At 48.9% G+C, this 15351-nt stretch overlaps 1 protein-coding gene across 2 annotated transcripts in view; it reads left to right on the top strand.

Moving 5' to 3' along the window:
* The first annotated feature begins 428 nt into the window (after positions 1–428).
* The window catches only part of NPR3 (natriuretic peptide receptor 3), a 211742-nt gene continuing 196819 nt past the window's right edge, over positions 429–15351 (top strand). The window contains exon 1 of one of the 2 annotated variants that reach the window (XM_085630771.1): positions 429–1735. In XM_085630771.1, coding sequence (XP_085486897.1) covers positions 1027–1735 — 709 coding nt within the window. In that variant the 5' untranslated portion in view covers positions 429–1026. The remainder of the gene's footprint in view (positions 1736–15351) is intronic. The other variant, XM_085630762.1, reaches the window with a different exon arrangement.

Below are 15351 nucleotides of genomic sequence, written 5' to 3'. Positions count from 1 at the left end.
TCAGTAAATTCTAAGATAAACTGGATATAATTAACATGTGTCATGTGCAATAGTTAGAAACGGCAGAAATGTGGCTGTAGCACTTTTAAACAGATATAGTTACTATTACAGTGCTGGGGCCGTTCCACAGCAGGTGGCTCCAAGCATCCCTGTTCTCTCCAACAATTACACAGTGAAGACGCTCAAGTGCGCCGTCTTTCAAACGCCAAAGAACTGGGAGTGACTGGCATGGTTTTCCTGTAGAAAACACGCCATAACCTGAGTAAAGTGGAAACATGCAATAACAAGCGCTTTAATGCTTCGCCAGGGGTACTAAGCGCTATATAAACGCAAATGCAATGCAATACAAGCTAATTCGGCAGGGGCAGCAGCGCTACTTCTGATTACCCACCCATACACGTGAGTCGGGGTGTGTGCGCTTTGCCTTCGTGACATTCGTGCGCTTAAAGAGGCTGTGAGTGGCTCGCTGTCAAACCTGAACCTCAACAGGTAAGGCACAGACGGGCTGCGCGCCAGCCCCTGCGCTAGGAGCGTTACACTGCCCTCAGTCAAATGAGGTGACATGTCAGTAGCTGGGCCCGCCCTCCTGCCCCTTCTCCCCACGCCCCCTGCAAACAATGCTGCGCCGGGCAGCCCCGGGAGTGTGCAGCTTTAAGAAGGAGGCGGGTGGCTGAGGAATGACGCAGGAATGTTAATGAGTAACTCCTGAAGGGGGGAAAAAAGCGAGCCTCTTCCTCTGAGCACCATGTGTGGTAACGAGCTTGGCTGCCACACTATTTAAACAGAGCCTATGGCAAGAACCAGGGAGACTGCCCAAGATCAAACAGGAGATGCTCCACCAATGGCAGCGCTGAGCGGCGCACTCCAAGACCCTTTGTGACTATAAGAGAAAAGGAGTACCTTTCCAAGCGCATGCACCCGCTCCGCCTTTTCTCTGCAGCTTGAAGTTTTAACATCTCAAACAACTTTTTCAGTAGCAGAATCCGAAGAAAGAGCGGAGAACAAGTGCAGTCCTTTCCTCGAAGAATGGCACATCTCTTCCTGTTATTTCCAAGAATGCCATCCCTTTTCTTGCTCTTCAGCCTCTCCCTGAATCTGGTGCCAAGGTCAGGCAGCAGCAGCCCCGTGGACGATGACAAGGTGAACATGCTGGTGCTGCTGCCCAAGGATAACATGTACATGTTCTCCCTGGCACGGGTCAGGCCGGCCATCGAGTTTGCGCTGCGCACCCTGCGCGAGAACGCGACGCGCCTCCCAGGCGTGCGCTTCAGCGTGGACTACGGGGACTCGGAGTGCGGCAACAAGGCGCTCTTCAGCCTGGTGGACGTGGCTCTGGAGCGCCAGCGTCCCGACCTCATCCTGGGGCCCGTGTGCGAGTACGCGGCTGCGCCCGTGGCGCGCCTGGCTGCGCACTGGAACGTGCCCATGATCTCGGCCGGGGCTCTGGCCACCGGCTTCACCCTGAAGAGCGGCGAGTACTCGCACCTGACGCGCGTCTCGCCCGCCTACTGTAAGATGGGCGAGATGTTCCTGGCCATGTTCCGCTACCACAAGTGGAACCGCGCCATGCTGGTGTACAGCGACGACAAGGTGGAGCGCAACTGCTACTTCACCATCGAGGGGGTGCACGTGGCCCTCCAGGAGGAGGGCTTCCACATGGCCTTCTACAGCTTCGACGACACCAAGCATGTCGACGCCGACGACGTGGTGCATGCCATCCAGAGCAGCGAGAGGGGTGAGTGCCACCTCCTGAGGCTGGCGAGGGTATGCGCGGGAGGAGCGGAGCGAGAGAGAGCGGAGGGTGCAGAATGCCTTCTCTGAGCAGCGTGTGTGTTGCATGCGAGAGACTGTGGCAAATCCCAGTGAGATAACTCAGTGGGTTTGTGAAATAGGTAACGAGATGTGTATGACCTGTAGGTCACAACTACATGCTGTTGTGTCAGCTAAGTAGGATTATGCGCATGCTGAAGAGATATGCAGGTAACTAGGAGGCCGTGGGCTCAGATGGTACTGATACAACGCAGCCAGTGCATGGCACCTTGACATCCCTGTCTCCTGGAGGTCAGAGGATTGAATTACAGTTGATGTTGCTCACTGATTGTCTGCACCTGTGAAACCCATTTGAGCGTGAGCTGCAGGTCACAGTTCAACATAAATCACATAAATCACCAGAAGGCAGCTCGGCTGGTCATGCAGTGACTGCTGCATTGAACTATCTGTATGATGCATGTCACGAGTGCAAAAAGTACTAAGGCCAGAGGGGGGATGCAGGCGGGGTTGGACTGGCCTATAGGAAAATATGGCAGTGCCGAGGGGCTAGAATGACATGTCAGTGCAATGGCAGTTGTATTAATATTTATGGCCCTGTTTTATGATCTGGTGAGTCGATTTGTTCCACAAACATTTCCCACAACAAGCACAAATGTATGCAGCCGCTCATATCTTGTAAAATACATATGCAGATTGTTTTCACAAGTTGAAAACTGCCCTGATTTGCAAATTGTGCCCACTTTTTTTAGCTATGTGTTTCGCTACAGGGGGCCACGTTTATTTTGGTGCCTGGGCATATTGTCCCAGTCCGACCCTGGATGCAGGTCCAAATGTCTGTGCCACCTGGGAGGCTGTAGGTTTGATTTACATGCGTAGCCTGTGCATCTATTAAACCTGCAGGTGTTAGTTTCAAACCCTAGTAAAGGTACCGATGGGTTCTGCTCCTGCAATCTGTGTCTGGGCTGCAGGTCACAGGTTCCAACAGTTTGAAGACCGCAGCATTGACACACTACCGTCTCTGACATCTGCAGGTCCAGATCGCCTGGATGAGATGGTCCACGCACCTGCTAAAGACATCTTTGTGTGACCTGAAGGTGGGATTCACGTTAAAATAGCTGCATAGATAACTTATCGACCAAAGGCTGCAGGTTCGAATAGATTGAAACAGAACTGAGAAAGCCTAGTCGGTTCGTAATGGCAGCATATGACGCTGAAGGCCACTGATCCGAATGTTAGCTGTGAGAGAGTTTGGGCTTCTGGTAAACAGAGCTGCCCCTAACATGGAGGTCACAGTTTTACATCGCGGTTAGTTAGTGCATCGGTTTGGGTGCCTGCTGCAGAGATGTGTTTATAAACTGCATGTCACGAGAGCAATAAACAGTACACAGGCCTTTATTCAGCAGCTGAAAATCATCTAACTTGCACCCCAGGCGAGTGAGACAGTTCAGTGTATCAGACAGTTGTACTGAAATCTGGGGCTCACCTGGAGGTCATGGGTTATAATAGAAGTATGGTACCATGGTGGGGTTATGCACCTACCGGAGACAGTGCTCCGGAGTCTTGCATGTGCATCCCGTCATGGTGGACTCAGCCTGCTGTCCCTCCACGATCAACACGTAGGACATTTTGCCGGGTGAATAGAGCAGCAATGAGTACATTCCACCAGAGGCAGTTATGTGTCAGCAATGCAACTTTTCCAGTTTGTGGCATGCGCTGAGCAGCTAATTACCGTCAAAGACTCACTGCGCCCCTCATTCGGTGGCCAGGTGTATGGCTGGCTCCAGTGCAATATATAACGTGTTTATGAAAAGTAGAAGCTGGACAGAAACCACATAACAAGGACTGTTTTACATCTGAAAGGCTTGTTGTTTCCATACTGCCTTCTTAGATGGCTGGGTTAAAGCACTGTATAAATACAGGCGCTCCGATCAGAAAGTTCAATCGTGGTGATTTTGGTTTCTTGAAGGATGAAAGGCGGAGCTGGCCCAGCTTAGATTTTGACCTGGTTATTCAAAGAACCTTGCAAGATACAGTCCTTAGGTCAACTGGACTTGTTGCATGGCTAACACTGCCCGGTACTGTGGGTCTGTATAGGTTTATCTGGACAATAGCTACCAACTGGCAACATAATGCCATAATGGTGCTGTGTGCCTGCCTTGGCCGCCCCACGACTCCCAAGCCGGAGTACAGTGACCCAAACCCAAGCGTCAGCCGTCCAGCATAAATAATGCCTGCATATGATTATTACGCCTTGCGTGCTTGTGTGTGGGGGCGGGGCGTGGGTTAAGGATTATCAAAGCCTTTTTATTGTGAGTTCCCTTAAATTTTCAGAGTTGACGCACATTTTAAAAAGGCATTTCTGCCGTTGTCTTTGATGTCAGGACGGGGACTTCCTATACCCTGACATACATACCACTGACACTGCGACTGTGCACGGGCACACAGTTTGAACAGACGAGCCGGGATCTCAAATTGTTCTGTATTGGGCGCCAGCGGTATATTCAGTGCCGAATTGTGTCTATGCATTTTGCATTTGTGTCAGTCCTACATTTAAAATGGAATAAGAGCCAGGTGCACAAAAATACAAATATGAGGACAGGAGTGAAAGAACTCCTCACACAAGGGACAGGCCAACTTCAGATGTCTGGATGTCGAAAACGAATTTCAAAAATGTTAGTCTTGAAATGTCTGGATATGGAAATTGAATTTCAAACCTTCTATGAAAGATGCGGACCAAGTGAAACGTGTTTCCACCATTATTTCAGCAGTAGTTTACCGTGCCAGGTGTGCAAGCGGTAAATTGAAAGCGGTGCATTGGCATCAAGTAAGGGGTAGCTGGAGCACGGGTCTCCCATTTAAGCTTGAGAAGTACGTGCTATGCAGAAATGCGTTTCTAATCTGAGACCCGGCCGCTCAACTCAATAAACGTCCAGTTTTCTGTTTTTTAATGAAAAGTCAGTGGAAATATGTGTTTACGAGAGGCGACGGGGACAAACAACAACCAACTTCTTGTGCAGAGAAAAATCAGCAAATGTCTTCTTAGCCATATAGTCTGAGGGAAAGAGCGGCGCAAGCCCACGTGGACAGAACCCTCTCTGTTCCAGGGCGCGCGGCTGGGCGTCCGGGCCCGAGCTGCCCCAGCCGGGCTGCGGCAGGAACCTATAAAACCAGGGTGAGTCAATGCGCAGCCGACACTCTCCGATGGCGTCCCGGCGCTCTTGACACATTCTTTGTGCGCCACTGGAGCCAAAGAAATGCGTCTTCTGTTCCAGGTTGAATCTAATTATTTGGCGCTACAGAGCCCCTGCTCACAGCTCGTTGGATGTGTACTCCGTGCGCGCAGAGGCATCCCCAGGGAGCGCGAGGAGGGTGGAGACGGGGTGTCCCCCGAAGTACGCGTCAACAGATACCATTCCAACGAATGCCGTGCGCCAGAGCGCACGGGCTAGGGGCCCTCTGGGATTTTCCATAAGTGTCTTCCGTGCTTGTGGGGCTGCGGGTGGGGGCAGGGAGACCCGTGAGCAGAACACGAGAGGTATCTCATCTGAAAGCCGCAGCAGAGCGCACACTATAGTGAGGGGCCGCGAGAAGTTGCGGTGGGGATGGTCTTTGGGGTGTCCAGAGGTATTTCGTGCCACAAGGACAGTGGGTTGGGTGGGACATTGGGGAGTAAGGAATACCCCCAAATGAGCCGTCATCACAGCACCAACTCTGGGGATATGCTTCATCCGGGGCAACAGTGCTGAAAGTAAGCAGTGAGAGGTGCATTTTGTGGGCCATCCAGATGCATATCCCAGCTTTGGACAATATCAACTTGGTGGTGGGGTGGGAGGGGGGCACAGCATGTTCCTCACTGCCTCTTTCAATAACTGCAGCACTTTCACGGTGCTACTGCAGAGCCCACTGAGCTAAGTGCGCGCGGAGGGAACCTGACATGCGCTTGGGCTGGATGAACAGTGTTCCCTAGAGGCGCCAACAAGGCCGCCCTGCATACACCCCAGCGGTGCGGATTACTGGAGGTGTGAGGGTCCCCGAGGTGGGAGCTGCTGGAACCCGTACCCGAAGGGTGGGGTTTGGGAGAGCCGAGTGTTCAGCTGACCTGTCATCAGTTTGAGGCGCACAGAACGCATCGTTTGCCTTCATTGCTTACTGCAGGCCGGTGTGAGAAGGGGGATCACCTTTATGTATTCTTTAAGGGATGTTACTTGAGGCCGGGGTGGGGGGAGCCCACCATCAGCTGACAGCCACTCACCCACAGCATGAGATGTGGGGGCGCACGTTGAGGGTCCCGGATAAGGATGCGCGGCTCCTCGCTAGTGGAGAGGGAGTTCGGTGCCCTGTAAGGTCCCAGTGGTCACCAACCCCTGGAATATTTAGAGACAGAGCGCTCAGCGTGAGGTGTGAGGTCGCACGGCGAATATTCCCCGAGAAGCGAAGCGGGGGTCTCGTGCTTGGGTGAATGATCCGGGAGGAGGATGTAGACAACAGTTGTTCCATACAGCACCCTTCAACTGATACTGTCACGTGCATTCGAAGAGGGACTGTCAGTCTGACAGTCCCTCTTTTGAATGCACGTGAACAGCACACAGAACATGGGGGGCAGGGGTGGTTGCTGCCCGAAGGCGAATCTCGTGTTTGAGGGATGGTGAGCGGCACCAGAGGGCTCCCTCTCAGCAGAGTGCACAGCACCGGGTGTGAGGGCAATCAGGCAGGTTCCAGGACCACTGAAGATGCCAGTCTTTTCTGGCGATGTCGGGTGGGAGGCTTAGGAAGAGGCTCAGTATTTGGGCGGCTGGTTAAACAGCGAACCGGCTCCTCCTAAAACGACACCCCCTCTTCCATGAATACTCTGCGTAGCGCGCACTGCAGGGGGTGCGATGGCGCACGAGTGGGTTCCCCGAACGAGGGCGTGTGATTCTCGTCTAGGGCCCGAGGGCTGCCCAGGGAGGGAATCCTGCATTTGAGTGGCTGGCTGGGGTTAGTGCCGGAGATTCGCTAAAACACACCATCGCCGGAAGCGCCACACCGAGGAAAAGGGAGCAGAGCAGAAAGCACTTTACTGAGAGGCGAGGGGACGTGGTTCAGGCGGAAGGGAGACCCTGTCCTCTTAGAAGATTAGACACTCGCTCTCGCAGCGAGGGGGGGGGGGGGGGGGGTGACGATGGGCGATCCTGCAGGCGCCCAGAAACCGGAGTGTACACAGAACACAATAAACACCTACACCAAACTGCCGTTGGACATATGGAAGTGCAGGTACCGAGCACCGAACAGCACCTGTCCCTTTAAAACATTGCCTGGACCTCTTCAAGAGACCCAGGAGTCGTGTTGTTGTCCAGCCAGAGCATGTCCCGCTCTCGACCTGTGCCCTATCTGAGGAGGCTAATCTCAGGCATTAAGGATGGTGGCCCCTTGGGGTCAATTGATGGGATCTGATTTGGAAGAGTGAGACAAGTAAGTCACGTGCACACAATTGCCTTTTGAGAAGAGATTATAGTTGCAACCAGGGGCAGAGCTAGACTGACCCTGTGGAGGGGAATTGGGGGCGGAAGGGGTGGTGGTTTTGAGCTCAGTGGTTAACACACCTAGTGTTGGCGGGGGGGGGGGAGCTTAGCAAATCACAGGTTTGTTTTTCAACACACCTTTCTTTCCTCCTGAGATTGAGGGGGTGCCAATTACTTGTCCATATCACTGCTTGTTAATTACTTAAAAAAACCGTTAGCTACTCACATTGAGCAGTTTTCACATACACGAGATATGACTTTAGACAATTCGTAAGATATCTGCCTCCACCCTCATAAGCACAATAAAGGAAAGTATTACTGGTTGTTCAGAACAGGAGCAAACATTTTCCTCTCCAGCAAAAACATGGTGTTCCTAATTATGCTAGAAATGGCTCGAACTGACTAGTTGGAGTTTGGATGAAGCATTTTATGGACAGCTGGTTAAAACCTACATCAGATTTTTGGGATCTTGAAGTTATGAGGAACATATATCAAATTAAGTTTTTCAGTATTCTCACAGACTCTTGGATCCTATGTACTCCATTACCATGTTCTCATTCAAAGATACTTGCCTGGCTTCAAGTAGTCCTTTTCTTGTTGCCTCAGAACACCAGATAGACCCTAACACAAGCACTCATCACCAGCAGGCACGATTATGGTAACATTCTCTATGCTGGAATCTTCAAACATCTCCTACACAGACTCCAGACCATCCAGAACACCGCTGCAAGACTCATACTCAACCTCTCATGCCGCAACCACATCACACCGCCACTCAGGAAGCTTCATTGGCTCCTCATGAACAAGGGCAGCCTAATCAAACTTCTCACACACCCATACAAAGCCCTACACAATACAGGACCAGAATACCTGAACAGCCACATATACTTTCACCAACCTCCCAGACGCCTGACTCTCACTCACACACATTCCCCGCATTCGCAAAATCAAAACTGGAGGCCTCTCGTTCTCCTCCAGCGCACCTATGACATGGAACAACCTCCCTCAACACTTCCGGGCCTCCTCCTCACTTCTTGAGTTCTGCAAGTAGCTGAAGACCTGGCTCTTTGTATAAGCACCTTGGGGACCACAAACCTACACACCTGCCCAAGCGCCTGGATACCCTCTCATGTGATTAGTGTTCTGTACAAATCAATATAACAGAACAAAAGCAAGTGATAGTTCATGTACTTAAAGAGCACCAAGGGACCAGAGAATACTATATACTCATTCTTGTCCCCAAGTCAACAGGGGGATCCCAGATTATCATTGGTCTCAGGAGAGTCAGTCTACGGGTACAGAAGATTCCCTTCAATGTGAAGTCCCTGCAGAGAATAATTCCATTGGTTCTAAAGTGAGCATGCATGTTAACAATCAATGTCCTGGATGCTTGGCTTCATATTTCATAACTATATGTTACTAAAAGTACAGGGTGTTGCCCTCTGGACTTAGCTCTGCTTCAAGAGTCTTTACCAAAATAGTGGATTCATTGTTGCTCGTCTCCATCTCCAGGCTTAGAATAGGTTCCTTTGTCTAGATGATTGGCTTCTAATTACTCCTTCTCTGGAACATATTTTAAAAGGAAAAGAATCTCTTTGCTCTTGTCTGATGCTGCAAGGGTTTCTCTTGAGCTACCAAAATGTCAGACAGAGCCATCTCGTAACAGAACTTTCATTGGAGCCCATTTCTACACAGACCTGGATATGTTTTATCTACTTGATGTCAAAGCAGAATGATTAAGGCCCACACTAACATCCTTACTGTCTCTCAGTCAAGCTCAAGCCAGTTTGTTCTTTGCAGTTCAGCGACATATGGCCTAATGCATATTTACATTTTCTTGCGTACGTCTGCATTTTCACCCTCTTCTACTTTATATTATACCTCATTGGGATGTGGAGCACCAGAAGTACAACTTGTTGATTTCTGTGTCAAGTTCACTACATCCTCAGCCACACAGGTGACTGATCTCGGAATCCTTAATGAGAGGTATTCCACTACATGCAGTTTTTTGATGTTACCAACAATATAAGTCAGCCCACTAGGATGGGGTGCCACATTGGGGACACTTATGGATCAAAGAGGCTGTTAATTGATAGGCTGCAGGTATGCTTCAACTAGTGGGATCTGTCTGCAGTATATCAAACTTGGTCACTTCCAACATCAAATGAAGGGACAACATATTCTCGTACAAATAGACAATATAGTGACTGCGCTTTTGTGAACTAAGGAAGGAAAGACCTCCATCAAGTTCTCTCTGTCTGGTAGTCTTACGGTTAGAGGTTTGGGTAGAGTCACATCTTCTCCCCCTAAGGGCTTCTCACATTGAGGTCCAGACAGATGATCAGATTAACCAGTATATTTCCATCCTCCAAAAACCAGTCCTTATGTCCATTCATCTTCTGGAGATAATGCAGAAGGTTTAGGAGACCTTTTGTAGACCTGTTTGCCTCCCCTGAAAATTCCCAACTGCCCAGGTTCTGTGCTCACTAACCCACTCCAGTGGATTGGAACATGGAAGCTTCTAGCCTTCCCTTGGCCTTGTGATCTACTTTGTGCCTCTTCTTCTTTACCACTGATCCCTCAGATACATCTTTGGAATTTAAAAAACTAGTGAATATAGTCTATTAGTTCCATTATATAAATATTTCTCTAGTATTTGATCATTCATAGATACACATGCTTGAATCATTCCCTGTCGTCGACGTGGGTGTCCAACGGTATAATTAGAAAGCAATTCAAAATGATACATATGGTTAGAAAATATTCACTTCCGTATCTTATCCACATCATTTAATAAAAAACAATCTTCAGCCAATAAGGCACTAGCACCCTCCAGAACATGCCCTACAGAGTCTTCTCTCTCTCAGATTTTCGACCAGACGTTGTGTGATGGGAGTCTTCCTGAGCTCTGCTCAGTTTGTTACAAATGTATTCATTTTTATAAAGGAAGAACATACGATCTGAACCTTCCAAGATCTGACTACTGAAGATGTCAGAATCAACAAAGAATGGACTTTTCAGACATTGTGGAACATGTGGGAAGACAAGGATATACTCAGAAGACCCACACAAGGAGTGCATGTACTGTCTCCATCCATTATATAAGGTAAAGGACTGTAAAATATGTCATACATTTTCTTCTAAGATACTGCAGGATGGAGAGGGGAGGCTTCTTATATGGCTTCAAAAACTGAAATCTAGAGGCTCCTCTTTCTGATGAGGACATTGAGGAATCCTCAACAACAGAGATGAAGTCCCAAAAAAGAGACAGATCACATGATAAAATACCTTCAGGATCACCAAAAAAGGCTTTGAAAAAGACCTATCATGGGTCATCAGGAGAGCGTAGAACATCAGGCGAACGCTCTCACAAACAGAAAAAGGAGAAAATCTCCTAAGAGGAGATAAGAACTGAGCCTACTACTCCATCACCTAGTCTGGCATTACATTTGAAGAAGTCCTCCTCAGTGCTGTTGATGAAACACTATGTCACAACAGTGACTGGGAAGTCAAATTTAAAATTGTTGTTGATGACAGCAGCATCGTTAACATCAACATCAAGGACGATGTCGACATCAACTCTAACGATGACGACGTCTGCATTTACACAGACAACATCATTGATGACAGCAACATCGACCCAGTCGACGAAGACGCTGTCGACAATGGCACCGTCGGTAATGGCACAGTCAATGATGACACCATTGATGAAGCAACCATTGCTGATGATGAAGATTACAGTTGGGTCGCTGTCGACATTGTCGATGGCACAGTCTACAAGAGGAAAAATTCAGTTTGATATTTTAAAGCCTGAACACACCTCCCCAAGTAAAGTCTCTCCTCTCCCACCAACGCACTTACTGGATGAGGAGGAGCCGGAGGACCAAGGACCTTTTGGAACAGTACATAGCCTTTCCAAATTAAATTTTAAATATCAGGAGGAGGATGATGAGAACTACTATGAAAAATAATAATATTCCTCAGGACCACAACAATATGTCAAAAAACCTGCTCCATAGATAGAACAATACCAACAGTATTGTCATCATCAGGTTCAAGAGGGAATGTTTCAAATGCCAATCACTCTAGTAAATGACCTTCAAAGTATTTTGCAGGATAATTACAGAAGGATTCTAGAATCTACAAAGGCTTCATCTTCATCACAGCCAACAAGACCACCACAGTACCTTCCAATTCAAACCCCCACTATGTGCACACCGCATACTTTACCTACGCCTATCCCACCTGTTAGACTTGGCATCTTTTGGCGTGTTTTTGCTTTCTGACCTCCCGGGTCTGACGCCGTTTTTGCTGGCTTCGCGTTTCTGCGCACTTTTCGCACTGCTGATCAGTGGTAAAGTGCAGGTGCTCCTGTAGTAAAATATGTATGGATTGGCGTTTCCATGATTGGCCTGCTTGATTTGTGTGTCAGTCACTAGTAGAGTGTACTGCGTGTGCCAGGGCCTACAACTCAAGCGCTGTCGGGGGGCTGCAGCACTGGATTGTGCCACCCACCTGAACGGGCCGTAAAAAGGTAACTCGGGCCTGCCATCGCAGAGCCCGTGTGCAGTCCGGGACCGCCATGACAACCCGCTCAGTGCACACACTGCCAGTTCCCCACCTTCCCTTTTCTTACATGTCAGGCAGCCCTCAGGTAGGCCCAACGTACCCCTGTGGGCAGGGTGCAGTGTATGTGAAAGGTGGGACATGCCCGGGTGTGTGTGGCATGTCCCGCTAGAGAATTGCAGTCAATTTCGTTTTTGACTATTGCAAGGCTACCGGTTCCCTATAGGAGAGAATGGGAGGTTTGTTTATAACATCCTATAAACATAACTGGCCCAGGGAATTAGGTAATAAAATGAAGTTTCAGAAGCCTGAACTCAGAATCTAAAGATGCATCTTTTAATGAAGGTGATTTTTACATTCTGTGTTTGAAAATACCACTTTTAGAAAGTGGGTATTTTCTTGCTCAGTCATCCCATGTGCCTCTGGTGGAATGTGGATTGCCTGTCTAGATTTCGGACGACAGATGGCTAGGAAGCAGGAGTGGCTCCCGATAGTCTAGGTAGGTCAGGAAAGGGCTGAATAGACCTGGGCTGTGATGGGGGAAGAGGGAGGAGATTTCCTTGCACCTCAAAGGGCCTGGTCGGCCTCTGACAAGGCTGTCTTCACCTCCTGCCAGGTATTCACACCAGAGAAGGCAGAACTGGTTCTGGCCGGGTACAGGCCCTCTCTGCCTAAGGGATCAAAGGATTTTTGGACATAAATATTGGGTCCCAGACCCCTGAACTTTAGAACTCATCTGGATCAAGAAGACTGGCAAGCAGAAGAGCTGGAGAAGCTGTGAAAAGGAACGACTGCTTTGCTGGGTGCTTTGCTGGGCTGAACTGCAGTGGCTGCTTCTGTCCTGGGCAGTGAAAGACCAGGACTGGACTTTCTGCAACCTGATTTGTGAGTCTCTCCAAGGGCTTGAGGTAGAGCTTGCCCCCTGTTCACGAAGTCTCAGGAACAGCAAAGATTTCAAGCTCTTCTGCCCGCAGCACTGGGGACTGTGTGTTTTGTGCTGTAACAGAGGAAAAGCAACTCGACGATGTCTATGACGCTGCTGCCAACTCCATGTCCTGAAGGCACCGCAGAGGGCACCGCGACCATGATCTCCGTGACGTCACCTGTTGATGCCGCCACCAAGCCGCTGCTCGCACGCGACCTGTGGGCACCGCACTCCGCACCGCTGTGCTTCACGAGGACGCCTTGGCCTCCCTGATGCCGTCGCTCCACGCTGAAATCGACGCTGCTGCTTGCACCATGGTTCGAGGGCACCGCTCGTAAGTCACACGAAGCACTGCCCTGATCCCGCACTGTACCCTTGGACCACCGACACCATTGACTCCTGCTTGTCAGCCGCCGACGGCGCTTCAGCAAGGACGACGCCGCAGCTTGCACCATGACCTGCTAGCACCGCGATGAGCACTGCCTTCATCTCGCACCGCGACCCTGGTCTCACCGACGACGCCATCTGATGCCACCACCGAGCCGCTGATTGCACCGTGACCTGGGGGCACCACACACCGCACCGCTGCACTTTGCACTGCAGCATCCAAAGCCTGCTGACGCCAGCGCTCCTGATTCCATCAGAGAGAAGCTGGACCTCCAATGTGAGTGACTTCAAGGGCCCTATCGCCCTGCACTTCTCACAGGTACTGTTTGCAGGTCTTCCCGACACCATAGCTGGCCCCGACCCCGCGACCAGCCAGAACTGTTGGATTTGTTGTTCACGACGCCGTGATTGCCCCGAACTGAGCTATCGACATTGAGGAACTTTGCGTGAAACTTATTTGGATAATTGCAGATTTTTCAATATAGTATTGTGGATTTATGTCGTATTTAGTCTTGACTTAACGTATATAAAAATATTGGTTATTTTTCTATACTGGTGTGGTGTCCTTTTGTAGTGCTTACACTGTATTACTGTTGGTTAAGTGCAAACGCTTTACACACTACCTCTAAGATAAGCCTGGCTGCTCGTGCCAAGCTACCCAGGGTTGGAGCAGGGGTTATTTTAGGAGTGTAACTCCCTTATCCTGACTAGGAAGACGGGTCCCTACTTGGACAAAGGTGCAACCCCTTGCCAACTAAAGACCCCCATTTCTAACACCACATAAATGGACACCAACTTTAAATATTGCAGTGCCACCTACACATGATGCAATGTCTACTGACAAGGATAGAGAAGAAGGGGAAATTTATGACAATTAATCAACACTCAATGAATTGGATGACTATCTAATTCTAGCACCATCTCTACCAGCACCATAACTGGTGGACTCTCCACCAGTCGAGATTGGCAGATTTCATAATTTGATGGAAAGGGCAGCAAATAGGTTTCAATTAATACTGACGATAAAACAGTTGGATTGTGTTTAATAAAACTTTAAGGAACCTGCTAAAAAATCAATCAGAGCAATCCCTATTGTAAATTTTATTTGGGAAGAAGGTATAAAAATAATGAAAAACCCAGCTACAGTCTCTGTGGTGTTACCTAGGCTGGATTAAAAAATATAAAGCACCGGAAAATTCGCTGGCATGCTTAATTGGTCCTCCAAAACCGGATTCAGTGGTAACACAAGCAGCTCAACGCCAATCCAAAAATCCATCCACGCCCATTTCCACACCGCCTGACAGACAATGGGGGCACTTGGATAACGTAGGAAACTTTTTTCCACTATGTCCATTACAAGTGTTTCAGCCGCCACTTCATTTGTTATTTTTGGCCACTATGATAGGCAAAGGTGGTCAGACATCAACACATACATGGATCGTTTTCCAGAAGATGTGAGAAGAAAAGTAAAAAAGATCCTATAGAAGGGTAAATAACTTTCTCTAGAATTATTGATTTGTCAATGGACATCGCACCAACAGGTTTTCACCAGCTGGCAGGAGCTACTGTTCTCAGGAGGCAGGGAGGGTTGAATGCAACATTGTTCAGACCAGAAATCCAAAGTAAATTCTTAGACATGCCATACGATGGAGACACACTGTTTAGCAAGCATGTGGATGATGCTTTGCAGGCAATTAAAGAAGACACAGAATCTGCCTTTTCAAGGAGGAAGAGGGCTATACTCATACAGAGGAGGATATCAAATATATATATATATAATATATCAGCAATATCTTCCCTTTCAACAGCAGTACCCCAACCTTTGTTTCCCCAGCAACAGTTTAAACAGCCACCAACAGTGGCTTACAGCAAACAGACTGCGACACTGGTAGTGGCAACTTGATAGTGCCTGTTACATCCCTTTACCCAGGCAATGGATTGGAGGCTGAATCACAAATTACTTACATCAATGGAAACTGATAACAACCGATAGGTGGGTTTTAGATATAATCACCTACGGTCATACTTTGGAAGTACCTCAAAAACCTCCAAATACCCTCCCAAATGGACCATCCCCGACTCATCTGCACCTGCTTCAGCTGGAAATAGTAACCATGGTCAGCAAAGGCATGATAGAAAGAGTACCGCTCAACCAGAAAGGAATGGGTTTTTATTCCTGATTCTTCTTGATCAGAAAGAACA

The sequence above is a fragment of the Triturus cristatus genome, chromosome 2_1, assembly GCF_964204655.1.
Source record: "Triturus cristatus chromosome 2_1, aTriCri1.1, whole genome shotgun sequence".
NCBI lineage: Eukaryota > Metazoa > Chordata > Amphibia > Caudata > Salamandridae > Triturus > Triturus cristatus.
The sequence above is the reverse complement of the archived record's forward strand: the minus strand, read 5'-3'. Positions and strand labels throughout refer to the sequence as shown.